The 27,301-nt window shown below is 39.1% G+C and overlaps 1 protein-coding gene across 2 annotated transcripts; it reads left to right on the forward strand.

Annotated features, from left to right (window-relative positions):
- The first annotated feature begins 1,703 nt into the window (after window positions 1–1,703).
- On the forward strand, window positions 1,704–27,134 carry nt5c2b (5'-nucleotidase, cytosolic IIb). Of its 2 annotated transcripts, XM_062441384.1 has the most exons (18): window positions 1,704–1,876; window positions 4,024–4,143; window positions 9,498–9,571; window positions 16,041–16,158; window positions 16,345–16,440; window positions 16,597–16,688; window positions 16,830–16,887; window positions 17,504–17,597; window positions 18,800–18,853; window positions 19,070–19,153; window positions 19,372–19,413; window positions 19,553–19,660; window positions 20,261–20,327; window positions 20,451–20,621; window positions 21,001–21,052; window positions 21,404–21,464; window positions 21,906–22,082; window positions 22,903–27,134. In XM_062441384.1, exons 2-18 carry the CDS (start codon window positions 4,043–4,045, stop codon window positions 23,155–23,157), a joined length of 1,704 nt encoding a protein of 567 aa, XP_062297368.1. In that variant the 5' UTR covers window positions 1,704–1,876; window positions 4,024–4,042; the 3' UTR covers window positions 23,158–27,134. The 2 variants fall into 2 exon arrangements, with proteins under 2 accessions (XP_062297368.1, XP_062297377.1); XM_062441393.1 differs by lacking the exons at window positions 1,704–1,876; window positions 4,024–4,143; window positions 9,498–9,571; ... (1 more) ...; window positions 16,345–16,440; window positions 16,597–16,688 and having other exon boundaries at window positions 17,342–17,597.
- Window positions 27,135–27,301: the final 167 nt, after the last annotated feature.

Below are 27,301 nucleotides of genomic sequence, written 5' to 3' on the forward strand. Positions count from 1 at the left end.
AAACTTTCTGCAACTTAGGATACAGTTTGTAAGGTTGATGTAAGGACACAGTTTTTGTGTCCTTACATTAATAAGTTTGGGAACCCTCATCTTAACCTAAATGGATGAAAGATGAAAGTGAAGTACGTTTTGCATTTTGACCTGTTACTTTTTTCCCCTTTCAATTCTTACTTTTACTTAAAGAACATTTGGACAGTGATGCATTTTGTATTATTTTGTCTCTTTACTCCAACAGAGTGTAGATACAATAAAACAATAACTTCTCTCTACTCTTAACTTAAAGGGTGTTTAAGGTTGTTTAAATCCAGAAACAGTTATAGCCTCTTGTTTGCGTAACAGTACCACATGACAGTGACAACTTAGTCTTTATCAAATGAAGACGCAAACAACCTCAAGTCACCACTTAAACCTCAGAGTTATTCTATCATTTCATAAGTCTTACTCAAGTGGATGACTGTCATTATATGATATCCATCACAGAATACATGCCGTACTTGTCATATGATCTGCATGTAGGCTACTAAGCAGTCAGCAAACATGAATCTTGACTTTGTGCACTTGCACATAAACAAACCTATCCTCTTGCCCTTTTGAGTCATTTTAAATGAAAGATTTTGGGTTTTTACGTGTATTTTTTGTTTGTTTTTTGTTTTGCTTGAGACAGTGTCGGAGAAGATAATTACAACAAGATAAATGGATGCAATGAGTGATGGATGAAGCATTCAGATCCTTTACTTAAGTAAAATACCAATACAGCAATGTAAAAATACTTCACTAAAAGTAAAAGTCCTGCACTAAAAAGGTACATCAGTATTATTAGTTGATGTAGTGTAAGTATTACAGTAAAAGAACATAAGTATTATGAGCTTGATGTAGTTAAAGTATTACAGTAAAAGTATTGGTTTGGTCCCTCTGACTGATATATTATTATATATGACATCATTAATAGTGAAGCAGCAGTGTTAGAGCAGCATGTTACTGTTGTAGCTGCTGGAGGTGGAGCTAGTTTACACTACTTTATATACAGTTAGCTAGTCCAGTGGTTCCCAGCCCTAGGGGTTGGGTCCCTCTAAAGGGTCACCAGATAAATATATGTGATATGATTAATGGGAGAAGAAAGAAGAAAAAACAAGTTCTGATACACAAATCTGTTTTTCAGTTTTTGGACTTTTCCTCTCATCTTGTGACATATTGGATCATTTGAAAATGTATTGAAATGAAACCATGTAAGAAGTCAAGAGGGAAAAATCACTATTTGGTTGAGCTGTTAACAACTCATAGACATCTAAAATGAGAGCCTGACTACACACTGCTTTTTGTAAAGAGGTCAAACCACTAGTTTCATTTTTAACAATGTGTTTTATTTTCAAAGCCTGTTATATTATCCATTGCATCAAAACTTCATCTGAAAAGTAGGAAACTGTCAAATAAATGTAGTGCAGTAGAAAGTACAACATGTCCTTCTTAAATGAATCCTGAAGAGGGAGCATAAAATAGCATAAAATACTCAATTAAAGTAAGTACCTCGGACCTGTATTAAAGTGCAGTACTTCAGTGAGTGTAGTTACTTTCCCGACATCAGATGCAGGATGTCACGTGTCTGTGCCACGACTACAGACAGTCCCGCCTCCTGATGACAGGCAGGAGTAAACACCGCCCCTTGAATGTCTCATAACAACAGCTGGGAGAAAAAGAGAGAGAGAGAGGAGGGACGCTGATCTGCTGCCTGGCTTTACAGTGAAGACATCACGGCTCCGACTGCAGCTTTCTGTAGAAATCTACTGTACACATTAGCGCTTTCCTCCGACTTTCACACTGCTCAAGGCGCATGCTCAGACTAACTGAGGCTGCAGTGGTTTTATTGAGGAACTCAGAGGTGAGTACAGTAATGCAGGATGCGAGCTAAACGCAGTCAAATCTGCCCCGACACTTTGTGGCTTTTGTTTTTTGTTTTTTTGCATCAAAGCCAGCTAACCAGCGTTAGCTTTACCCGAAACCACTTTTTTGCGCTGTCCTTCTCATCAATGTCAGACAACAGATAGCAGGACTAGAGGCTGTTAGCTAGCTTTCACAGTTGAGCAAATAACTGTCCGGTCACTGTGTGGAGAAAGGCTTTTCTTCTTCTTTGCTGTTAGCTTGTAAAGACACTTTAACAGTAGCTTGAGCTAACCTCTATGCCTTCACCGTCTCTGTCGTTAAAACTTTATATAAATATTTAAGCCACACAGTCAGCGAGCCTAAACCTGAGTGACAGTGAAGGATACGTGTTGTCTTAAAACAAACGTCGACGTGAAGCAACAAAGACTATTACAAGTTTAGCTTCTTTTTTTTTTCTTCTTCTTTTTTTAAAGTCGTAGCTGTTTGAAGGTTTGCTGACTGCTTCTTAGCTGTTTATCTTCCCAAAACCAGAGCTCCCCTCAGACCCCACTGGACCCAGTTCATACCGTGGTACAAGGTGTCATAAAGGCATTAGCTAAGCAGTAATGAACTAACAGAGACATCATGCAGTAGATTGACTGCAGTCAGGCAGCTGTGTCCCTATTAGCAGATATTCCTGTTGTGCTTTAGATGTCAGGATGTACAAATCTGAACATGTTGAAGCCTTCGTACACCTTTCACAGTCCTGTAAATCTCTCTCTAATCTCAAATGCTAATGTCTCTGGTCTTGTTGACAGTTCTCCCCTGTTAACATGTGAATCTCATTTGCATTTGTGCGGGCACTTAAGAAAACAAGAAGGCTGACCTCTGCCTTCCCTTTCCTGCAACCCAGCCTCCAGTGACATTAGAGGGGAGGGGGTTATAGAGTGTCAGCATAGAGGAAAATAAACACACACAACTGAAGCACAGTTAACATGACAAGGCTTACATTCCTCAAAGGCAGAATTTCATCCTTAACAAATCTGTCTGCATCTCATGGTTGTTTTTTCTCTATCTGAGCCTACTGTGTATGTGTGAGCTGATGAGTTAATCGAACAAGTACTTCACTATATTTTCTCGTCATAAATATAGCCTGCGAGCACAGCCCCACGTTAAATCTTTTCACGGGTTTTCGATTCAGTCTCCCCCATGGCTTTGTTCTTTGACTTTGCTGTATAATCAAGACGGGTTGTTTTGTGCCAGGCTGTACTAGCGTAACACTGTTCATATGACAGACGAGAGCTGAGTGTCAGATATTTACTGTGTCTATTAAACAACCTCAGTGACCCCGCTGGCTTCACTGTATTTAAATGCCTCTGGCGCCTCATCTTCCTCTGCTCCTGCATGACTTCTATTTGCAGTTTGAGAACACTACGAGAAGATCCCTCACTGATTGATGGTAGCCTTTAGGATCTATTGTGTTGTAATTGTATCAACAGTTTCGTCTTACTGATGATGCTGAGCACAGCACATATATTTAAATAATAGTTGTAACTTCTTTAAAGTTACAGTTTATATAGGTTGAAACTGTGTGTGTCATTCAGTTGATCTAGTTTCACTTGTCCAGTTGATCACTGCTGTAAATAAAGGTGACTTGAAATAAACTACTGTATCCTGACTGTTTTAAATAGGACAGCAGCAAACGGTTATTTTGATCATTAATCTACTGATTATTTCATGAAATTCATTGATTGCTTGGTTTATAAAATGGCAGAAAATATTAAAATGTTACAGTTTCCCAGAGTCAAAGCCGGTGTCTTCAGATGTCTTGTTTTGTCTGACCAACAGTCAAAAATCCTAAGATATTCAGCTTTCAATGTCATATAGAAATGAAAAGCATTAAATCATCACATTAAAGTAGTTGAAAACTTTTGGCATTTTTGCCTCGTAAATGACTAAAATGATGAATCCATCATCAAAATAGTTACAAATTTATTTTCTGACGATTAACTAATCGCTTAATCCATTAATCTTTTCCGCTCTATTCGTAACTTGTGTTTTTTTTAGTGTTGTATTTTTTATTATGTGCATCATGTTGCCATTTTTTGTATGACTTGTAATTTTAAAGTCGTTCCCCTCCACATGCACTGCCTCCCTTCTCTGCAGACACTGAAACATTTTAAAGATGACCACTTCATGGAGTGACAGACTGCAGAACTATGCAGACTTGCCTGCCAACATGGATGGCATGACGATGAAAAAATACAGGAGAGAACCGTACCACAGGTAAGAAACATGTGGAGGTCCGAGGCCAGGAATGACACATTTCTAAATACCTTAAACTACAATCCGGATGGGAATTGTGAAGCGAGACAAAATATTTAGCCCTTCCAGAGTGAAACACAGCTGTGGGCAAAATAGCAAAAACACTTGGACTGTAACTTTGAAGGGATTTAAGAATAGAAAGTAAGTTATATAAACTGAATCCTAATGCTCACACAGGTCTGACAATCATTACTTTAGTATCAAAGTGACACTGATGAAAATATTCCAATCATTGCTTAAACTGGTGCCCTACTTGCAGATGAATTAGTCATAACAACGAAATATAATGACCTACATTAATGTCCTACATTTGTAACAATCTCCTATATTAAGATAACAAATACCAAACATGAACTATCTGCATGAACAGTCTGCAACAGGTTTGCTGGACAGTCACTGATAAGGTTCGGCTAACTCTAAACAAAGTATTTGCTCAACATCTGTGGCTTCAGAGATTGCCATGTAAGTGAATCCATTCCTCTGCAGCACATTTCTGATACAACAGCCACCTGAGGGCAAGACTAAAAGATGCATAACAAAATATGAACCTCAGTATTTCCTACTGTAATATTACATTAGGAAAAATGTAGATATGCCATCAATCCATCATGTCTGTTTCCATTTGTTCAACAAAGTTTTTGGTAAAGGAGGACCAAACTAACAGGGTTTTTAATGAATCATTTGCAGAGGTATATATGCTAACCACCCAGAAAGTCAGGGTCACTTTGTGGTGCAATCACTGTCACTCATCATTAAACTGGTATACCTCCGTCATTAATGCCCTGATCAAGTCTGATCCGATGCTTCCTGTGGTTTAATCACCGTTCTAATCATCATCCAACAGTACAGAAATTAGGTCATATGTACTATGAATGGCTGCACTGTTGGAAGCATTCACTGATTTTTTTCTCAATCAGTCAGAGAAGTCAAATTTATTCAAAAAGCTGCCATTAAATACAGAATAACTTCATCTAAAATCTCTAACTTTTCACATTTCCAACTCTAAATATTGCATCTAGTGGACACATTTTCTATATTGTCTCACTTCCTTATTTCAACGAAACAAGATGTCATTGACCATCCACACATACACATATTGAGGATATATTATTTACCTAGCTGGCACTGACCCATTGTCATAGACTGTTTCTCTTATACCTAGATACCTGATAATCATTCATTATTAAGGGTTCCTATTATTGTGTACTTTATATTTATTCATGTGCCATTATGTATTACACAAAACCCACTTATTCATGTCATTTTGCTCAGTGATTTTGGGCTACAATATGCTGTGAAACAGGTTTTGCTAAGTTTGATTTCACACACAGTCTATTCTATCTCGGGTGTGGTTTTATGACTGTTATGCAAAATTCCTGCCTGCCTCCTGGCAAAATGTCACCAGACTGTTTGGAGAGAGAGTGCATGGATCTGAAGCACATTTAGCTCAGATTTGCCTCAAAGGCAAGTCGATGTTCTCCACATTTACAGAGATTACACTGTTTTCTTTTTCTTTTCTTTTTTAAATAAATGTGTTTATTGGAAACAGGTCAGCAATAAGCAGTGACAGCTCCAGCATAAGTAAAGGCGTACAAAAAAAAGACAATGGAGATTGAAAATTATCAGTGAGCCACTGTTAAAAGAGAAAATAAAATGACTTAGACTTCACGTAGAATCCTGTTTACATTCTTTTTCTTTTTAAGTTTTCAATAACCGAGATTACACTGTTTTGACACTTAAGTTGTTTTATTAAGTGGCACAACTGGGGAGCTTTGTCATACACAGACACTCTAGTGACTCTCTAGTGTCTGTACCTGTTGATTGGAAATGCCCTGGGGCCATGCTGGCTGAAAGCCAGATAAAGCCTGCGCTGTTGTTTAATGTTTAACTCAGCATGTATGACCACTGGGTAATACTCTTGTTCCACACCATTATATAACATGCTGTGTTCACAAGGTTTATGCTACTGTCACTCATGTGTGACCTACACACACACACACACACACCTACACACACACACGTGCAAAGATATTAAAGATTCAAAGTTGGTGTTGAGCTTACTGAATCCTTTAATGCTTTTGTGCTTTTATGAGAGCAGCTGCATGTAATTAACTTCACTGAAGCTGCTTGATCAGTTTAATAATTTTTTTTCAAATTGAAGAGACTCTTAAAGGTGACCTTTTGTTTATCTCACAGACACAGACCATTCCTTCAAGGTAAGAGCCGGCCGAGACAATGCAGGCTGATAGCAAGAGCTGTGTATCACATAGCAGAGGGCTGACCACTCTGCCCAGCGCAGATAAACTGCATCACAGGGAGTGGAATCACTGTCTACATGAGATTAGAGAGCAGTGGAAAAAATCTGGCAGATTGTTGCACAGCTGCGCTCAGATGAAGGCAAAGATGTAAAGGGATTCTCTTGTAGGTGGGGTCTGTCCCATGTCAGCTATTTTAGTCAATACTGTTGTCAGCGAGACCAAAGTCGAGGCTGACTACAGTAATCAAGTCAACCCCACCCAACCCTTTGTCAATAGAGGTGGCTTCAAGAGAGTCAGTTATCATTTATGGCCATCCTTTTACTGCACCTCCCACACGCTACACATGTCATATGAGAAATGACAACCGCACGACAAAATAGAAAAGATTTTACATAATTCCTTTTCCAAATGCGGAGAAATCCTGCCCGTAAAGTCTGAATACTTGCATTTGAAATGCTACTGAACAGATAGCATATACATATTTGTGATAGATACGTTTTCCCATTTCAAAAACTTGATTTTCTTTTTTGAGTTTGCAAAAACAGATTTTAAAAAAAGTCCCCTCACTGAACTTTAATCTTGAATTCTGGTGTCTGAATTGAACTAATGCAGTTTAATTAACTTAAGATTCGAAAACATTTTTCACAATCCAGAAATTTTAACACCTTGAATGTATTTTTAGGGGTAATTGGATACGTGAATTTTATTAATTTGTGAACCTTAAACCATTAAAATGTTTAAATGCCATTAATACAGTCTAATTTACATTATACCAAAGTTAAATTTAAAATCAAGTATTTAATTGCCCTTCTGTGCTTCCATAGGTAACATTTATGTATAATAAAAGGTCAATGTGTTGCCCCTGCGAGCTGTGCTGTGAACCAGTAATATCTCAGTAATGTAAGCAGCTATAGCTTGGGGGCTGGGGGGGGGGGGGGGGGGGGGCTTGCTTGATTCTACCTGACTTGTGATTGTTCTGGATGTCTTTGAGGGCCCACAAACATCATGACGCACAACAACAAGCCTGACTGACAGCACACAACAACAGAGAACGACGCGGAATAGCCACAATCATTTTTGCAACAAGTCAGAAAATGTCTGAATGACAAGAAAGCAAAGAGAGAGAGGGGGGACGGTGGGGGGGCAGGGGAGGCATTGTTTGCGGGCCAGAGCTGCTGCCCCATGTCGCTGGAGCAGGTCAGACCAACGGAGAGTCAAACTGAGGTTTAATTTCGTGCAGAATGCATCGCCAGTCCTCTTCTGGACAAAGATCTAAATGGGAACTCGTCCACTATGGATCTGCAGCAAGGTATTTCACAAACGTTTGAGAGATTTGTGAGGATGAAACGGTCTTTGTCTCTGATTAATGTGAAGATTAGCTGTCTTGGAGTGTCTGTGTGAGACATCTGCGTTTTAGTAAGAGTGACCCAACTCTGGTTTTATTTCAGTGTGCCAGTTTTTGATATCCATTCAGCTGATCTTATTTTTAGCGTGACTAAATATTGACTTGTGCTACAAATTTGTGGAACACAGCTACACATTCAGGACAGTCACAGATGGTTAAGATAAGCTCTGTAAGGTCTGTGCCAGCAGTCAAAGTTAAGCTAGCTGTGTGTGTGTGTGTGTGTGTGTGTGTGTGTGTGTGTGTGTGTGTGTGTGTGTGTGTGTGTGTGTGTGTGTGTGTGTGTGTGTGTGTGTGTGTGTGTGTGTGTGTGTGTGTGTGTGTGTGTGTGTGTGTGTGTGTGTGTGTGTGTGTGTGTGTGTGTGTGTGTGTGAGCTGTGTCAGTGAGTATATGTAAACAATGCCTATCACTGTGGCCGCTGTGGACCCTCGGCCTCCTGACTGATTTATGAGGCAGAACAGTGGAGCCGCTTCCTGGAAGATGGACACAATCAGGGCTAAGACTACAGGGCTACCATCACCAGGTTTAGAGCTTCCTGTGATGTTACCAAACACCAGTCTGAAGGCCTGTCATTTTATAGGACTGATAATCTATTCAAAATTTGGACTTAGTGTCTCTCAAATTCATTCTAGGGCTGCAAAATTATGTAATTAGTGATATATCACTAAATGAAGCATTTTATTTAAAAAGTAATTTGTACTTCACTGTGTGTGGTACTTGAGTTGTGTTTGTGACTTGTGATACACGGCGACACATCAACTTTGATGATACATTCACAGTTGACCCAGTATTTATCACTTAATTCATCAAGCCTTTCAAAAGTTCGAACCAAACATCTTTTTAAAAAAAGGGCAAGCAAGAAGAGGAAATGTGCTAAAATATCCTTTGCTAAGCAAGCACTCTGTAACTTCCAGTAACTGATGAAATGTGTAGACTCAACAACACGCCAAGTCTACTTATAAAATAGCAGTTACAGGGCATTTCATAGTAATTCAGCTCTTATTTTAATTTCAAAAGCTTCCCTTTTGATGAAATCTTCTGGTATTTGTTAACCGATTTTTGCTTGTCTTTCTAAATGTGGTGGCAGGACACCGATACTTCCCTCAAGTCGTCCTCATAAGACGCCTCTTGGTACCTCGTGTCTTTTATTTAACATTATTAGTAAAGTTTACTCTCTCTCTTTCTCTGATGGCCGCTGTTTAATTTTAGAAGTCACGCAGTGACCTGCTGACACGCACAAAGTCTTGATAAAGTTAAAGATAAAGATATGAATGCAGACAACTAGTCGAAATGTCCCTAACTTCCACATGAACACAATTATTCTGTATGCAACTAAACAAGATTGTTCAAGCCTACATGAAACTTGCATGTACTGTATGTCGCATACAGTCTGAATCAGTCACATTTCAGTGTTTGTGTGTTGCTCTTAACTGTGTAATTCCCTCATTGGTACATTTTCACTTTATCAGCCCATTGTGGCCACTGAATAGAGCTCCTATATCTAACTTTCTAGGTTTATAGTCGCTCTATTCAGCAAGCAAATATTTTCGAAAAGAGAACAGTGTCTTTTCTCGAGTCTACCGGAATGAATGCTGATGTTATTGTTGTAGGATTGTATTGCAACTAAAACATTTACTTATCTCATTTTCTGTAGAGTGTTCGTCAACAGAAGCTTGGCGATGGAGAAGATTAAGTGCTTTGGCTTTGATATGGATTACACTTTAGCAGGTAAGTCCAATACACAGTCACCGAGACAAAACAGCTGACTAATTATTTCTTGACCGACGGTAATGTTGTGAAAATTGGGATTGAGGAAAAACATGAAGCGTTTACTGGTTAAGGTGGCTCAAATGTGAGCGTTTAAATGCTTTTATGTTTTGTGACTTCGATTTTCTGACATCACGTTGGGCTCTGGCAACTTTTAACAACGTTTGGCATCCTAAACAGTACATTTATGAATCAAAAAGACAATCGCACCATTAATCTCATTATCTCCTTGCTGTATTAATAATGCAAGCTATTCAAATTAATGTGTTGCATGATAAATCCAGACTGAAAAAAAGGTCCAGGGATAAAGTATAAGGTACATTTTTGTAGGGTATGTGTGATTTTTGATCTTTGGAATCAGAAAAAAAACAGACTGTATTTGCTGAAGTTCCTTGACCTCATGTGTTTGGTGTAGATATTAAAATCTACAGCATCACCTCTTTTCAAACTCTATATTTGGCTACACTATCACACCCATGAACTGCAGCTTGTTGTCTAGCTAAATATAATTTGGGTCAATGCCAGTGACACATTGAGCCCACTATGACCCCTGGATTACAACATGTTAAGTGTAGCATTCTGGTATACAAAGTTGGTTTCATGGAGATGTTCCCTCTCTCTCTTTCCCAACTGACCAGTAACTGGGACAAAAATATCCTGACGTTTTCTTTCTGCCACTTTGTTCTGTGACTCAGCTCCAGTTTTTGGTCTTCGTCTCTAAAAATAAATCTTCATGACTTTGAGAAGCAGGTCACGTTTGTTTGTCGAGTTCACTAGCGATGGCTCCCTAGAGGACGGGGATCACTCGCGGTCCCTTTCTCCATCTGTGCAGCCGTATCCGTGTGCAGAGGGCAGGAGGGTTTTACGGACAGTCAGCTGTTGACATGACTCTTTATGGGCGCTCATAACCAAGTGTTAATGTTTTCTGAAAGTATGGCTATCATGTATCTTTTGGAGGGTGTTCAGCCTTTGACCACATAAGTGCTTCATCAACTTCACGGAACTGGTAGTTCCGCAGAATGGGTGCTGCTTAACCACAGCACCTCGGACTCATGCCATGTCTGTTTTTACAAGGTGTTAATGGTGTTTAAAGTATGTGCTTTTCCATAATAGTTTTTCTTAGAAACTTTCTAGACAAAATATGATGTCATTATTTAAAACAAGCACAGTTAAGTATGGAAAGTGTGTGTGGAAAGCATAAGGAGAAAGTGTAGGCTGTGGAATGTATTGTCAAGTACAGAAAAAATACTTGCCGGCAAGAGTCCAAGTAGGTCGTCTATCAGGATCCCTCAAACATACTTCCTGTCAACAGTTAAATCACCCCTCTGAATCAGTACTCACGGTAGCCTCACCCATACTGAACTGTATGATTAGTACTAATACTTAACACTGTGTTGATATTTATACTGAGTGCATGTACGAGTTCATTTACTTTTTAAACTAAAAATAAGAATCATATTAGCTGAAAGAAGTTGAGTTAAAGGAACTGATGAAGATTCTTGTTTTTTCTTTGTGTTCCCTTTGTTAAGAGAGTATTGTGTCTTAAAACAGGAAATTGGTTGATGTAGTTATACCTCTTTTATTATTATACGTAAGTATATGTGGGTGTTTTGAAAACGTGGTTATGTTGGGTAATATCACAATAAACTCTGTATTGTCATATGTTTACCATCAATTATCCATACAGTTAGGTAACTACCCCTTTATAGCCCCTTAAAGCTTGGTTTAATATCTTACGTTTTTCTCTATAACATTATATATTTATGACTAAATTTAGCTAAAAAGTTTAAGTTCAAGGTTAAAAATGGTTAGTTATTGCCTATAAAAAATATTGTTACAAAAACACTGCAACAACTGGTTTGCTTCACCCTGACTGTGCAGTTCAATCAGATTTGATTGGCAGTGCTGGCAGCAGAAGCGTGTTTTTGGAGCTCTGAGGCACTCAGGTTAAAGTTATTGATCTTTATAAACCACCCAAACATACAGTTTAAAGTTTAAAGGTTCAACAGAATGTCCCCAGTGCTGAGCATTTACTACTATCACGTTCACAGACAGTACACATTTGTAATATTTTGTGAACTAAATCAACATCGCATGAGACAACATTGCCTCATCTGTTCTTTGTGCTCCAAAAGGGAACACGTAATAGCCTGCAGAAAATTGTTGCTCAAGAACACAGTTAGGAGCAGATTGCACTGAGAGATACACACAGTTTTGTCCCAGTTTTCCAACAGACTTTTGGCTGGAATGTAGGTCCCCGAGGCTGCGCTTAAGTTTTCTCATTTTTCCACAGCGTGCTTGTTAATGTACATTCTGTGACAAAGGCCTACATTTGCACGTTAGTGGCTACAGATAAATTAAGACGATGAAGGTGTCGGCCTCGAATATAGACCGCTATGTGACACGGTTCAGATAGAGTCCCTGTTTGGGACACTTAATATGATTTGGATTTGTTGTCTATTAGTAGAAAGGTACGGGCTTGTTTACCTTGTGTGTGAGGGGTGTATATTACATGTTGACCTGAGGTGACTTGGCCTATAAACTCTGTGGAGACGCCACACACTTCAGCAATTGGAGCAGCGGGAGTATAATTATCTGTCAACAATCTCATCAGGGATGAAAAGGTAACAGATCCGTGCAACGAAGGCCGTTTCTCACCTTAGATGTAAATAGATGGCTGTGTATGTGAGTGCGTGTCTACGTGTGTCCATGTTTACATGTACATAATGACAGCGTGAGAAATGTGAGAAGGAGCATACAGCAGGGGAGCAAGGACTCCAATAAACAGAAAACACAAGGGAGTCAAGGACATTTTAAGCAACAATCACACAGCTTCCGCTCTGCACTGAAACGCTGTAAACACGAGTTTTCAATAACATCTGGTGACAACATTTTCTCAAATGCCTCGTTCACCAAAATATGCAAACTTTCCATGACCTGTAGTCTCCCACGTGGCTTTCATATAGAAATAGATCTGCAAATCACTCCGCTGACCGCCGTCAAGCAGTCCAATATCTGAAATAGTGAGGGGCGTCTAGTATTACGTGTGAAAAGAATATGTATACTGTAGGCCGTGGGTGTCATGTGTCTGAATGTTGCCTTTAAAGGAGGTGGACAGGCGGTGTTTTTCAAGTTTATCAAAGTAAAGTGGTTGTAATGTCATTAAAAAAAAAACATAAAACGTTTAAGTCAATTATAATGATTCATAACTGTAAAACCTTTTGTACAGTATCACATGACAGCTGGTTTGAAAAAAGTGATGTCACCCGATCAGGATTTAGAATTATTTAAATTCAAAATGTGTTTACCTCTGATGCCGACACTGTCAATCAATTGAGTTTGAACCCACCCACTCAGTCTTTCACTGTGTCTGATATCACATACTACGCACTACATACTCAATATATGTAATACTGTTTAATAATGTGTGAATAAACAATACTATGCATCTTTTCAGGCACATAAATTGACCTAAAATGATCACATTAATTCCTGAGAGCCTCCTTGCCAGTTGGAGACGCATAACCATGGTAACTCGTGCCAACCATTAAGTCTGAACTCATGCTACAAATAGCATATATCCTTGGTCTCTGTCCGCCATTGTCTGTTGTGTTATTGTTGTTGTCGTCACTACTGCTTTGCATTGTGGGATGTTTATGGCGGTGTAGTGTCCAGTGCTGGCATACTGTAATATTTCCCTGGAAATGAAAATGAAATTCACGTACTGTTGGTTTCATTGGAAGGTTTCGGACGACTAAAATATCTCACATACAACATAGTAGAGCATGTTAGTATGGACGCAGCCCTGGTGAAGCAGACTAGCTCAGTTTTTAAGTGTTAAACTCTTAATACATATTAAATAAGGGTGTTTTACCTTTGATGGTTGCTTATTTAGACATGAACATTTAATATTACAGAAAAATATTTGAAGTTTTACATGTTTTTTAGTGCTTAAGGGCATGTTGAGTTTAGTTTTTGACTGTTTAACTCTTAATATTACAGAGAGATACTGATGTGAAACCAAGTTTGAATGGTCGTGTACCTAATTTTTACTTTCACTTCTTTTAGTTTTACTTTGAATAGAATCAATGACTCAACTGTGGCCAATAAAGTCTGATAATAATCTCCCGTGTTTATTCTGTGATAAAAGAACTTCCTGATCCTAAAGGACCAGCCTGGCTCACTTTTTATATAACCTAGATTAAGATGGGCTGGTATATGTCTTGTATGCCTTGTGTGTTAATGGGGTGTATGGGTGTGGGGGGGAGTCCCACATTGTCTCAAGGTCAACAAGTGAGCGGAGCTTCAAAGTGAACGAAAGAAAGAGAGAGTGATGATAGCAAAGGTGATGGAGGGGAAACGGCTCTTAAAATAGATTTCTTTGTAGCGCCTCAGAGCTTAGAGAGGAATATGACAGGGGAGCGAGGAGGAGAAGTTTAGGGTGGGGGGTGGGGGGCGGGGGGCAGTGTAGTTGGTGTAGGCTACTGCTGTGGGCAGAGCGCCCAAACTCTCCTCAGTTTGCTGGGAGAACACGGCAGGGGAGGAGGGAGGAGGGGTTGAACTGAAAGAGGTTACGTGATTATAATGTAGAAACAAACTCAGGCTTATGGAGTGGGCGTGTCAACAACAGGTCAACACTTTACTGAACTCAAGACATATATGTAACTGCACATATATGTTTGTGTGTCTCATTATGCTTCTGTGATTAGCCAGAATGTATAATTAGTGCACATACACTTTTTTGCTGCACTCTAACAGAATAGGACACAGATGTTTTCCTGTTTGTCTTGCAGTGCTGTTCCCCCACCAACTGTCCTCTATTGAAGCATCAGCCAATATTTCTTCCCCTCCAGGGGCCTCCCTTCAGCCCCTCTGGGAGCGTTAGAAAGAAGGCAACAACACGACTGCATTCTCCCTTTCGTATTTATAACATCTGACATATTCCTTTTCCCAGTGTCAGATAGCATTTTAATCCTCCTCCAGTCGTTTCTAATCTGCGTTTTTATTTTCATCGCTAACCCCTGCTTAGGTTTTGGTACGACCCCCAGAGTAAATATCTGGCTCTGGCGGTGACAGGGTGCCAGCTCATTGGGCTCAGCAGGGCTCATCAGAGCTGCTGCTGAAAGTTGAATAATTTTTCATTTTCACGCCTGATCCAGTTTCTTTGTGGATTTGCGTGTGGAACATCCAGGCCCTTGTTGACGGAAGAAAAGGACAGTGGGTGTGTGTGATGAGGAGGAGAGAGGCAGGGAGGTGTTATACAGGAGAGTGAGAACATGTTATCAAAATACTGAGATTACACCACTGAGTCTTAAATGTATGAGGTAACCTTGGGAAAAGGCACATGGACATGTTGTCTAATACAAACGATGTCCACTGGCTGTATGTCACCTCTATTCCGACTTTGTTTGCTGTGTAATTACAGCTTCGCCCGCAGGTCATGCTCCTCCAGTGTACACTTAGCACTGTGTTCATGTGCTCTGCAGCCTCCGGAAGAACTCTGTCAGCCAGATATGGAGTTATCATCCACAGGGCAGGAAAATGTGTGACTGTACACTTATTCATTAAAACAGTATGTAAATCAAATCTCACTTTTATACTCATGCCATGCTAGCGACGTGCATCGAGGGCCCGAGTGTCATTCAGTAGTGTTTTTTTGTCAGTCGATCCACCAGTTTGGTCCAGACTGAAATACATAAGCAACTGCTAGAAAGGTTGAAATGAAATTTTGTTCAGACTAAAATGTAAAATGTTTAAAAAACTATCAGATGAATTGCTGACATAAATCGATTATAATTCGGTACATACTCATGTTCCCCTCTGGATGAATTGTAATAACTTTGTTCAAACCTCACTTCAAAATTTTATTTATCCAATACTTTGATCAAATATCTGCTAAACCATGACATTCCCACACCTTCAGCAGTTTGTGTTGCTAAGTAGCGCGTACTGCAACTGTTCTACTGTATGTTAATTTATGTGTTGTCATTTTTTACATCATGTTTAAAAAATGCCAGTTTCTCATCTGAGGTTACCAAAGCCCAACATTTAAAAACATGTTTATTGTTTTTCTGACTGTCAGAAAATCCCAAAGGTATTTCATTTACAGTGATGCGAAAGAGAGAAAAGCAGTACATTCTCACATTTCAGAGCCTTCAACCCATTAAATGTTTGGTTCATTTAATGTCAAACAACCTGTTGGTTTATTGTTGTGCCACTGGAGCTAATGAACAAATATTAACATAACTGACTTGTTGAGCCAGGTCAAAAATCATTAAAACAAGTAACTCTGCACAATTGTTCTAACTGTGGAAAAACTAAAACCTGTGGATTTTGACAGCATCATATGTGTCATTATTATGATGAGGAACCCTGTGGCTCAGTCGGTACATTTTGCTGAACTAATTGTATGTGTGTTTTTCATTTCTAGTGTACAAATCACCAGAATATGAGTCACTTGGCTTCGAGCTCACAGTGGAACGGCTGGTTTCCATCGGTTACCCCCAGGAACTGCTCAGCTTCGTCTACGATCCATCCTTTCCCACCAGGTCAGACCAATCACAGCCCACATGACATGATGATGGTGAACTGGTCAAAGTTCAGCTCAAGTCTAAATGTGTTTGGTGGTCTGTCCTCATAATAACCAAGTAATCATATCAGATACAATAGTAGTTAAAATGTACATGTGAATGCAGTTAAATCAAACACACTAAAAATGTTCTTCATACTTTCAGGGGGCTTGTTTTTGACACAATGTATGGAAACCTGTTGAAGGTTGATGCCTATGGTAATATACTGGTGTGTGTCCATGGATTTAACTTCCTCAGAGGGTGAGTATTTCTAGCAATTTTCTCCTATTGATGCATCTTTGAGACAGATTGTACACAATACAATTTACCATGTTTCTTTTATTGTTTCAACACAAATGTGAGCAAAAGAAAGACCGCCAAGATCGGTCATCTAAAAAGTGTTTTCTCTTTCCTCAGCCCTGAGATCCGTGAGCGGTACCCAAACAAGTTCATCCAGAGAGATGATACAGAGCGTTTTTATATCCTTAACACACTCTTCAACCTGCCAGGTAAAGTCTTTGAACATGAGAGAGAAAACGGATTAAATGATGGATATTATTCCAAGGCAGGCTTAAAAAGTTAAATACAAGTTTGATGGAGCTGCTTCAATACTGACACTCCTGCTCTCCATGTTTATGTCTTCTTTAAAGAGACCTACCTCTTCGCCTGCCTAGTGGATTTCTTCTCCAACTGTGACAGATACACAAGGTAAGGAATTATTAGTCACGCTGCCTGTCATGCAACAAGTTTCTGGGCACCGCATGGTGACGCAAAGACAGTTGCAAGCCAATCTGGGTCAAGAGCAAGCCCTGCAGCATGGGAGGGTCCAGGTGCCTCAACTTGCTAATCTCAGCTAATTCTTTGTAAAATGAAAATCAAACGTTCAGTTCAGTCAAAAGAATCCATCTACTTTTCTTTTCCTGTAACAGTGATTTCATAATCTCTGCCGCTACTAATGGTACAAAAGCATGGATTCTTCTCAGAATGAGACAGCAATAAAAACAGTTTTCACCAACTTTTTATGGATAATGATATAGCTATGAGATAATCTATTAAATGTTACTGTAAGGTGAAGATATAATAGCCTGTAAATTTGTTGAGAATGTAATCTGGAATGGCTGCATGTCCTTTGTCCTCTGAAACCTGGTTGTTGGTCTTTTAGGGGGAGAATGCTTTCCTGTTTGGCTGGGGACCCCTCCAACAAGGGAAGGCTATCCCATTTAAAAGCAAACAAAAAACAAATGTCATGTTTTTGAAAACGTTCTGTTAAGATGTGGCCTGTGCGACGGCTGTGTACGTGTGTGTCTCTGCTCCTCTCCCCCAGCTGTGAAACTGGCTTCAAGGATGGCGACCTCTTCATGTCCTACAAGAGCATGTTCCAGGATGTCCGCGACGCCGTCGACTGGGTCCACTTCAAGGTGAGACAAACATATTTAGCCATTCACATTCATTCCAAGGTGCCACTCATGCAATATGCTCAATGCTCATAACAGTCTGCCCTTTAGATTTTAATATGTGCAAGTGGAAAACTTTAAGGAAAATGATGCATCGTGTCCTTTTTAGTTCTAGTCCAGTTTGTGTTTGTACTGGCTTTTTACAAATGACCAAGAGCTGTAAGCTTGAAGTCACACAGACTGACAGATGAATCATTTATTGGTCAGTTGTGGCGATGGTCTTGCTACATCATCAGCGATCACTGACCAACGTGGGGAAATCAAATTCCAGCGTCCGACAGCAAGTCGTGCTGCACTTTTATTGCTTCTTGTGTGTTTGTTTATGTTCTCAGGGGGGAAAAAACTGATTATGGGCATTATTAGTAAGGATTGCAGCCACATCTAATAGATCATACTGCATCAAATAGTGACAGCACCAGAAAAAGGCACAGATGGATTACGGGGATAGTTACTGATAACTTTCTCTCACTTTTTGTTAATTACTTGTCATTTTCTGTTGTATGGAGGAAAATCCCTGCACTCACTCAAATGTGGACTCACATACTTGTTACCATAGTTATCTGCTTTGCCTTCACACCAATAATCATACCTCATTGGAGCCAGGTTTTTCAGACGGTCTCTGTTTAGTCCCGACAGAGGGCGACTAACATCTTTCACATGATGAAAGAGCCTCAGTGAATTGAACCCAATTGGAAAACATACCAGACTTCAATTAAAGTTTACCAAACAGGTGGCTAGCAGGTGTTGGATGGACTGACTGATCCATCCATTTATCATCTGGAGGCCCTGCCCAGACGCAAAAATTCACTGCTAAGCCCAAGTAAAAGAAACAAAAGTAGCTATTTTTCACATTCTTTCAGATAACTGGACAACAATACACTGATATTGAAAAAAGGCCCTTTAAACCAGTGTTGATGGACATCAGGTTTTGCTTTCAGTTCCACTGAAGCAAGGATTTCTTTTTAAGTCTCATCACTTTGATTTGATGTTTGACAATGACACACTGAGAAATCCTCCACGGCAGAACAAGCTGTGTTTTGAGGCAGCTGCAGGACCTTTTGACTTTTTATTGATAAAAGAGAAAATCTTGCTTTGCTGTCACTGCTGCTATGACTACTACTGAGTGATTGTCAGTGAATAGATTGATTTCTCGCTTTTCATTTCAGGGTACTCTGAAGGAGAAGACGGTTGAGAACTTGGATAAGTATGTAGTGAAAGATGTAAGTAGTTTGTATTCATCGTGGATGTTACAAGTGTACTTTGAAAGAGAACACACACACACACACACACACACACACACACACACACACACACACACACACACACACACACAGAGTCTCACACATTCTTGTTTTAATCTCTGAAGAGGCTGATTTGTAAAGATTCTTGGAGCTTCAGTCTTTTTCTTTCTTTTTTTCCCTTTCTGTTCCCACCAGGGAAAGCTGCCTCTTCTCCTCAGCAGAATGAATGAAGTAGCCAAGGTTTTCTTGGCTACCAATAGTGACTACAAATACACTGATGTAAGTAATGGACATGCAGTTATTGTAGAAGCTTCTTCGGGGAAAACAGTAATAAGGGCCTTTTAAGAGATGAAATGGTAACACAGATATAATGAATAGATAAATATCTACCAAATACTCCTGGGGAAAAAAAGCTGCACATATATTTCCTGGAATTGTTGGCAGTATTTGTCAAAACACTGCTGTGTTTCATTTTATTGCCTTTTGTGTTCTTACAGAAAATCATGACCTACCTGTTTGACTTCCCCCATGGCCCCAAGGTAAGAAGTGTATATGTTCCTCTTCCCTTTGATCATACTCTAAGTTCAGTGAGTGCAGCATATTAAAAAAAAATGTTTTCATGTTCATACTTGCACGTATGACCTTCTGCTTGTGTTTGTATGTTTCTATCCACCACAGCCCGGTACCTCCCACAGACCCTGGCAGTCCTACTTTGATCTGATCCTGGTGGACGCCAGGAAGCCTCTTTTCTTCGCTGAGGGTACGGTGCTCAGACAAGTCGACACGGTGAGCAGACACAGCTGGGACAGAGACCATGTTGCTAATAAGTGCACTGCATCTGAATGCTGGCATATTCAGAATTAATGCATTCTAGTTGCATATCAGCATTTTAAGCTGCTGCCAGTCTTTATTTGGTTCTGATTTCTATGCGTGTATACAGTTCAAAAACACAGCAGCTGTTTGGATTGTTTAGACATGCTACTCTTTCTGATATTTCTGATCCAATTCAGAGTGGAGATTATGTAAATTTCCTCAAAACTCAATCAGATCCATTATTAATTATAGTGGGCTTTATTTACCAGGACAGCAGGTATTATTTTTAGATAGATGATATCTTAGAAACTACAAAAGACTATATGTTGAATAAGTACTTGCTAATGTCAAGCATTGCTAAATTCAAACTGTTTCTAGATAGTAAATGGACTCTAAATAAAGTCCTAAATTATGCAGGTAACTGTTATTATCAAGTCCTGTATAAAATCTGGGTGTATGTTGGGAAAAAACTACTAAAAACAGATGGCCTCAGTCAGATTGATGAAAGTGCTTCCATTATTGCTTTATATGGCTTCTTGTGCCAAGTTTAAATGTATTTTCTCTTCATATCAGACAACAGGGCGTCTAAAGATAGGAACCTACACTGGTCCTCTGCAGCATGGTATAGTCTACTCTGGAGGTAAGACTGATACACGCTTTCTTCTCCTTTAAGCCTCCAGTCTTATTCAGTCATCTGTTGTTATTGGAACAGAGAAGATTTCTCCATTACGTTAAATGTGTAACGTTATTCATCGTCCCACAGGATCCTCAGACATTGTGTGCGACTTGCTTGGGGCCAAGGGGAAGGACATTGTGTACATTGGGGACCATATCTTCGGCGACATCCTCAAGTCCAAGAAACGTCAAGGCTGGAGGACGTTCCTGGTCATACCCGAGCTGGCGCAGGAGCTGCACGTGTGGACCGACAAAAGCTGTGAGGCCATTGACACGCACAAACTCAGCGACATAGTAACAAATTCAAGGTGCATTCACTCATCCAATTTTACAACCAGTAAGCGTTATTTTATCCCGTGCACCGGCATTAGAAAACAGTCTCAATGGGGGACCCGACCTAGAACAGCAGCTGCAATGTCAAACCTGCAAGTTTCAGAAAAAGCACCAATCAAACAAAAACAAAAATGTGATAACGATCATAGTGTATAAATCATCAGTAAGCGCAAAGTCAAAACTGACACTTTATAGTTACAGTCATATATCACACATTCACAGGATCATGAACATTCATACTGGAGCTAACTAAAGCCAGAACACGGTAATATATTGATATGTAATTTCTTTTTTGTGTTTTCCAGCACTATTTGAAGAACTGCAAGGTCTGGACATTTTCTTGGCAGAACTCTACAAGTAAGAACTATGACCTTAAACCCCCCCCCCCACACACTTCACCATATCCCACCTCCCTCCTCATCTCTTGTGTCTTGCTCCAGTCCAGCTATTGTTTGCTCTGTGTTTGCATGCATGGGAGCTTGTGTTTCAGAGAGGACAGGCTCAATAGGGTAAAGTCTAAAAGGGCTGCTCTTGCAGGCCGATCCTGATAACTGGGTTCACTGACTTATTTATAGCCTGGCACTGCATGCTGTTGCACCATCTCTTTGACACATTACCTTTCAGCAGAGTGATATCAATATCCCTCCACCATCCCCCTCCCCCTGCATTCTCTCGTCCTCATCGTCTTCCTTGTCTGTCCTTCCTCAGACATCTGGACAGCAGCAGTAACGAGAGGCCGGACATCAGCACTATTCAGAGAAGAGTCAAGGTACGACCTTATTCAGCTGCATTTCTGTGACAACAGGAGGCCTGTCCACATGCTTTTAACAGTGGCTTCAGGGAAAGTCAAAAGTTTGATGTCAGTCCAGTTGTTAATGATCACCTTTACAGAGTGTTTGATGTGACCCCACCCTGTTCTTCCAAGTTGTACTGTATCTAAAGATTGTTCTCTTTCAGTGCATTCATATTAATGGGTAACCACACCAACGCCCCTAATTTAGATACTACACTGTGTAGAGTTAGATTATAGATAATACACTGTGTAGAGTTAGATTAAAGATACTACACTGTGTAGGGTTAGATTAGTAAATCCTGATAGTAGTTTAAGATATCTACTGCTTTATCAGCCTTTTAAAATCAAAATTCAAGGAAAAACTGAATTCCTTTTATATATCATATATATAATCCTATTTTCCTTCTTTCCCTTTAGAAAGTCACACATGACATGGACATGTGCTACGGCATGATGGGTAGCCTTTTCCGCAGTGGTTCCAGACAGACCCTGTTTGCCTCCCAAGTGATGCGCTATGCCGACCTGTATGCAGCCTCCTTCATTAACCTGCTGTATTATCCATTCAGCTACCTCTTCAGAGCCGCGCATGTGCTGGTGAGCATTTCAATGAATGTCTGAATGACTTGTTTAAAACTGAGTAGGAATGGAAACCAGACCCATTTGTTTTTTGTTTTTTTTGGGGCGTTTTGGCCCTTCTTCAGCACAAGTTATTATTTTGGACATGAGTCATGAGCAGTTACTCATCCATTCATTCTTTATTTGGATCCTCATTAGCTTACACAAAGTGGTTGCTAGCCTTCCTGGGGTCCACACAAAAACAGCAACTAGAAATCAACAATTTTAAAAATCCCACTAATGAATAAAACAAGAAAAACAAATATCAGAAAAGTAGTGAAATATATGAAAAGGTAGACATTACAAAAAAACTAAATTAAATTCAAATTAAACAGGTTTTAAAGCACCAATAACTAAAACATCTACATGAGATTCATCATTGTTTTAGTTCTCATTTTGCAGTTTATTCATATAGTATACCTTTGACAGAAGCCAGTTTAAACTAGTGTTTTTTATTACTCCAAATGACATTTTGCATGAATAGTACAAGTCTAGATTTTATTTTAGCCTCTACTGTTTTTCACGATGAGAAAGTATCCAATATTTCATAAGAAAACATTTAATTAGGATATTGTGGTGATTTAATAAGATCATTAGACTTTCTCTTGGTCTTGGAATCATTTTCCAAAACAGAGAGCTGCCACATCCTTCTATGTTTCTTTCTTTGAAAACATGTCGACATTCGAGTTATTCCTCAGCTCAGCAGCAACTTAGTACATGGGAGTAGAACCAATCCTTGGATCAGACAGTCAGACTATACTAATGATTGGACACCCGTCTTGTCCTCCCTCCTCCCCAGATGCCCCACGAGTCGACGGTAGAGCATACCCACGTGGACATTGACACTGAGTCGCCGCTGGCCACGCGCAACCGCACCCACTGCAGCGACTGCAAAGACCTGGAGTGCAAACGCAACCAGCTGACCCGATCCTTCAGCGAGATCAAACCTCCCAACCTGTTCCCCCAGACTCCACAGGAGATCACTCACTGCCACGACGAGGACGATGATGAGGAAGAAGAGGAGGAGGAGGAAGAAGAGGAGGAGGAGGAGTAGTAAACTGCACACAAAAGAAAAAGAAGAAGAAGAAGAAGAGTTCCTGCCGCCTTACTGTATGTTTTCCTGTAGAGTTGGGTAGCGATCTCTCTCAAAGAGTCAGGGTGGGAAAACCTCTCCAGTGTGTGTGTGTGTGTGTGTGTATGTGTGTGTGTGTGTGTGTGTGTGTGTATGGGTATAACTTAAGCCATTTTCAGGGACACACACCAGACTTATAACCAGTTGATTGGGGACGGCTTGTGCAAAAGGTGTGTCCCCGTTTTTTGGGTCAGTGCTTGAGGTTAAGGCAAGTAGTGGTTATAGTTAATGTCAAGGGAAGTCTCCAGGAAATCAATATAAGTCTATGTAAATACCTCAAAAGTGACTTAAGTAAACCTGTGTGTATAGATATACATATATCAATAATGCACACCAGGGCTGGGCGATATGGAAAAAATTAGATATCACAATATTTTTGACCATTTGGCAATGTTGTAGGGATAACTAGTGGTTTTTTCACAAAATATTTACACTATTAGATTTTTGATAAATAATCATCGGTAATGTGGATATAATGACAGTAAATGACTACAGTCAATTTACTCTAATGCAGCCTTTAAAACACTCATGACATATCATAATATCCAAAATCTAAGATGATATCTAGTGTCATATCACAATATCAATATATTGCCCAGCCCTAATACACACAAACACACACACACACACACATACATACATACATACATACATACATACATACATACATACATACATACATACATACATACATACATACATATATACATACATACATACATACATACATACATACATACATACATACATACATACATACATACATACATACATACATACATACATACATACATACATACATACATACATATATATACTGGAAGTTTCTGAGGTTACTTATGAAAGTATAAAGGACCAGTAGCGATACAGATCATATGACTGTCAGAAGACTGTATGCATGATTGATCTGCCAAAACCCAACTTTTCTTAGCTTAATTTATAAAAAAAAAAAAAAAAAAAATAGAAAGAAACACTTGACAGTTCTTTAATTGATTTGATTTGATGTCTGTATTATTTTTTCCAGTCAAACACAAACTCGAGTAAACACACTATATTTCATGATGTTTTTATAAGCTGACTTTTAAGATCTGGTTTTGGACTGGCTGTAGACTGTAAACTAGTTTTAATCATAGACATTTTGGCCTTGCTGACACAGTATTCACATTATAATTGGACGAAGACACTTTTATAGTTATGCAGCTGAAGGAAGATGCACATATTTCAACTGCCTTTAAAAAAAAATGCAACATGGGAACAACATTTAATTAGTTTTTTTTCATTTTGTCTCTTCATTATAGAGAGGGGGGTTCTTTGTTCTAACTTGTCCAAGTATGCAAGAGTGTGTGAGTGTTTGTGAATCTGTGTGTGTATCTGCCAAAGTAGACTCACTCAGACAAGTAGCACCCTGAGTGACAGTAAGCTAAACTAAAGCACAAGCCGGCGTTTAAACCGATCAAGGAACCAGATGCTTTTTTTTTTGTTTGTTTGAAGTTTGGTTGAGAGAACAAGTCGTGGCACACAGCTTTGTTGAACTGATATTTGGTTACCAAGCAACAATGAGGACATAGTACTGTAACCGTATTATATGCCGATAGTCTCTATGACAACCCTAAAGTAGTGCTTCTGTAAATAGCCATCACGGTTCATGGTTTAACGTCATGAGCAGCTAACATGCAGTATTTTTCAACTTGGTTAAAAAGGAAAAATGACACTTGAGTATTGCATTTCAGAGGGGTTCATTTTCATATGAGGGGGTAAACAATACAAGACATTTTTGACCAGTTCGAGCTGCTTTGAGATCTCAAGATGTGTGAAGTGATTTTTTTTGTGTCTTGTAATAGGAGTGTGCAAGTGGCCTCTGTATGCAAGGAAAAGGATGCTCAGTTCAGTCAGTCTAACTGGCTCCAAACTGTGATTAGCTTAGCTGCCTTCACTTCACTTTGGTGTTTTCATCTACTGAAGAGAGGTCTGCTTCATCCCGGTCGATCAGAGTGTGCGAGGCTGTGTGGAAGAGGAGTGTGTGTACAATACTCATCTGTAAGGCCTCAACACTGTGAATTGACCATTTTGTTATAGTGTTGCTTCTACTGTAGCTGTGTTACTGGTAGATCTCTGACTTTAAGCACATTATACATTAGTCACTATCAAGTTTGGTTTGATTTCATTGAAAGTGACCAAACGACCCACCAACTGTCATCACCACTGACTGCATATAAATATGGACGATGCCTCTCTACTTTCAGAGTGAAGTCAAAATGTCCTTGTTATCCTTTCTTGGAGCTGCCAGAGTCTGCACAGTAGAGTCAGGCTTCAAATGATGGATGTTTGAGAGCGGCTGTCACAGCTGTCAATCATGATGTCACACCCTTTTTTATATCATCAAATAAAAATAAAAAACAGCAAAAATACAAAATAATTAATAAGAAGCAAATTTATCAGAAAAAATAGCACTTGAACACGCATCAGCGTGATTAAAAAAAAAAAACTACCTAAAATGACAAAAAACATCTTTGAAAATTTTGATGTGTAGCCACCAGGGGGCAAACAAGACACTTTTAGGGGGGTCATGACATCCATATTTATATACAGTCAATGGTCATCACACTCTGATACAAATGTTGCTAAATCCTGATTGGTGCACCCTGTTTCCAACTTAGCCCCACCCATTTTAAAACCAGCAAGAAGAGCACAGCGAAAACCAGAAATCTCATGTGAAATAACCAAAACTGTTCAAACTTTGTCAGAAGCTCAATTTCAATCATTGTGACCTGATTTTTTTATTCTTTCTTTTCCTTAATGTCTTCTGTATCCTGTATGTAAACTTTACTTTCTCCTTATACTTAGTCTGGACTTGTTCTATCAGTCGTGTTCGTGTGGGATCGGCCTGTTGATTTAGGAAACAAAAGGGAAGTAACATGCCACCATGTCAACCTTTTTTTTTTTTTTTGCATCATTTTGATTTGGCTTGTTGTGGAGCGGAGGAAGGTGAACATGTTATACTGCAATTTTATGTGTCGACACGTGACAGAACCTTGTAGAAAACGAAGAAACATATTACAGTTATTTGTTACCATTTTTCTTTTTTTTCTTCTTCTTATTTTACAAATGAAATATTTGTATTCAATTTTAATTATGTGTCTTGGACATAGGATGACTGGATTTTCTACATGAGGCAGCTGTTTTGCTACTAAGAATGGTCGACCAGTTTTTCTTTGCATCATTTGCATATGCATGTGAAAATAATGAGCATATCTGTTCTGCCAAGCTGGTGATGGTAGCATTGGTTTTGCTTCTATGTGCATCTTTTTTTTTTTTTAGGAACTTTTTTTTCTGACTGTTGTCATTGTAGTTTACACAGGGAGAAAAAACTGTTAACCTGTTAAAAAGCAAACTTACAATGAAGGGAAATGTGAATAGCATGTTAAGTACTTAAATGTTACTTGTAATCAACACCATGGGGTTATTTTTATTTTTCTAAGCTAGTGTTTTTAAATGGTCTTAGTTTACAGAACTGTAAATAGACCTTTTCATTTCCTTACCTTATCATATTTCTTTTTCCAAATAACATTTTTTGTTATCTTTTATACAGTGTCATAGAGGTCTGTCGCTCGGACTTTGAACTTAACTAACCTAAACTAAAGCCTGGCAAAGAGGTTACAGTGCTTCAGATTTTTTTAATTTTTTTTTTTATTGTTGTGATGCCCAAAATGCATCCACTCTAACTACAGGTGCCAAAACCAGTCACCTTTCATTTTCTAAACTATGGTAATCCTTTGTGTTATGCATATCAATTTTGTGTTCTTCTGAACAGTGTTTTGTTTGTTTCCAGAAATTATCCTACAGACTGTACATTGAGGTAAATTACATAAAAATGTAGAATAAAGATAGTTTTTCATACTTTTCTTGTCCTACTGTTTTGACTGTGAAAGTCTGGGTTACCAACCAGGGTTATTTAAATATGTTGTATATTGTGTTTACATGGTGATTATTCCTATGTAAATATGCAGTATGCTAAATCAAGTTAACAAAAACAAATAGCTAATTATTAACCAATACATACAAAATG

Source organism: Scomber scombrus, chromosome 2, assembly GCF_963691925.1.
Source record: "Scomber scombrus chromosome 2, fScoSco1.1, whole genome shotgun sequence".
Lineage (NCBI taxonomy): Eukaryota > Metazoa > Chordata > Actinopteri > Scombriformes > Scombridae > Scomber > Scomber scombrus.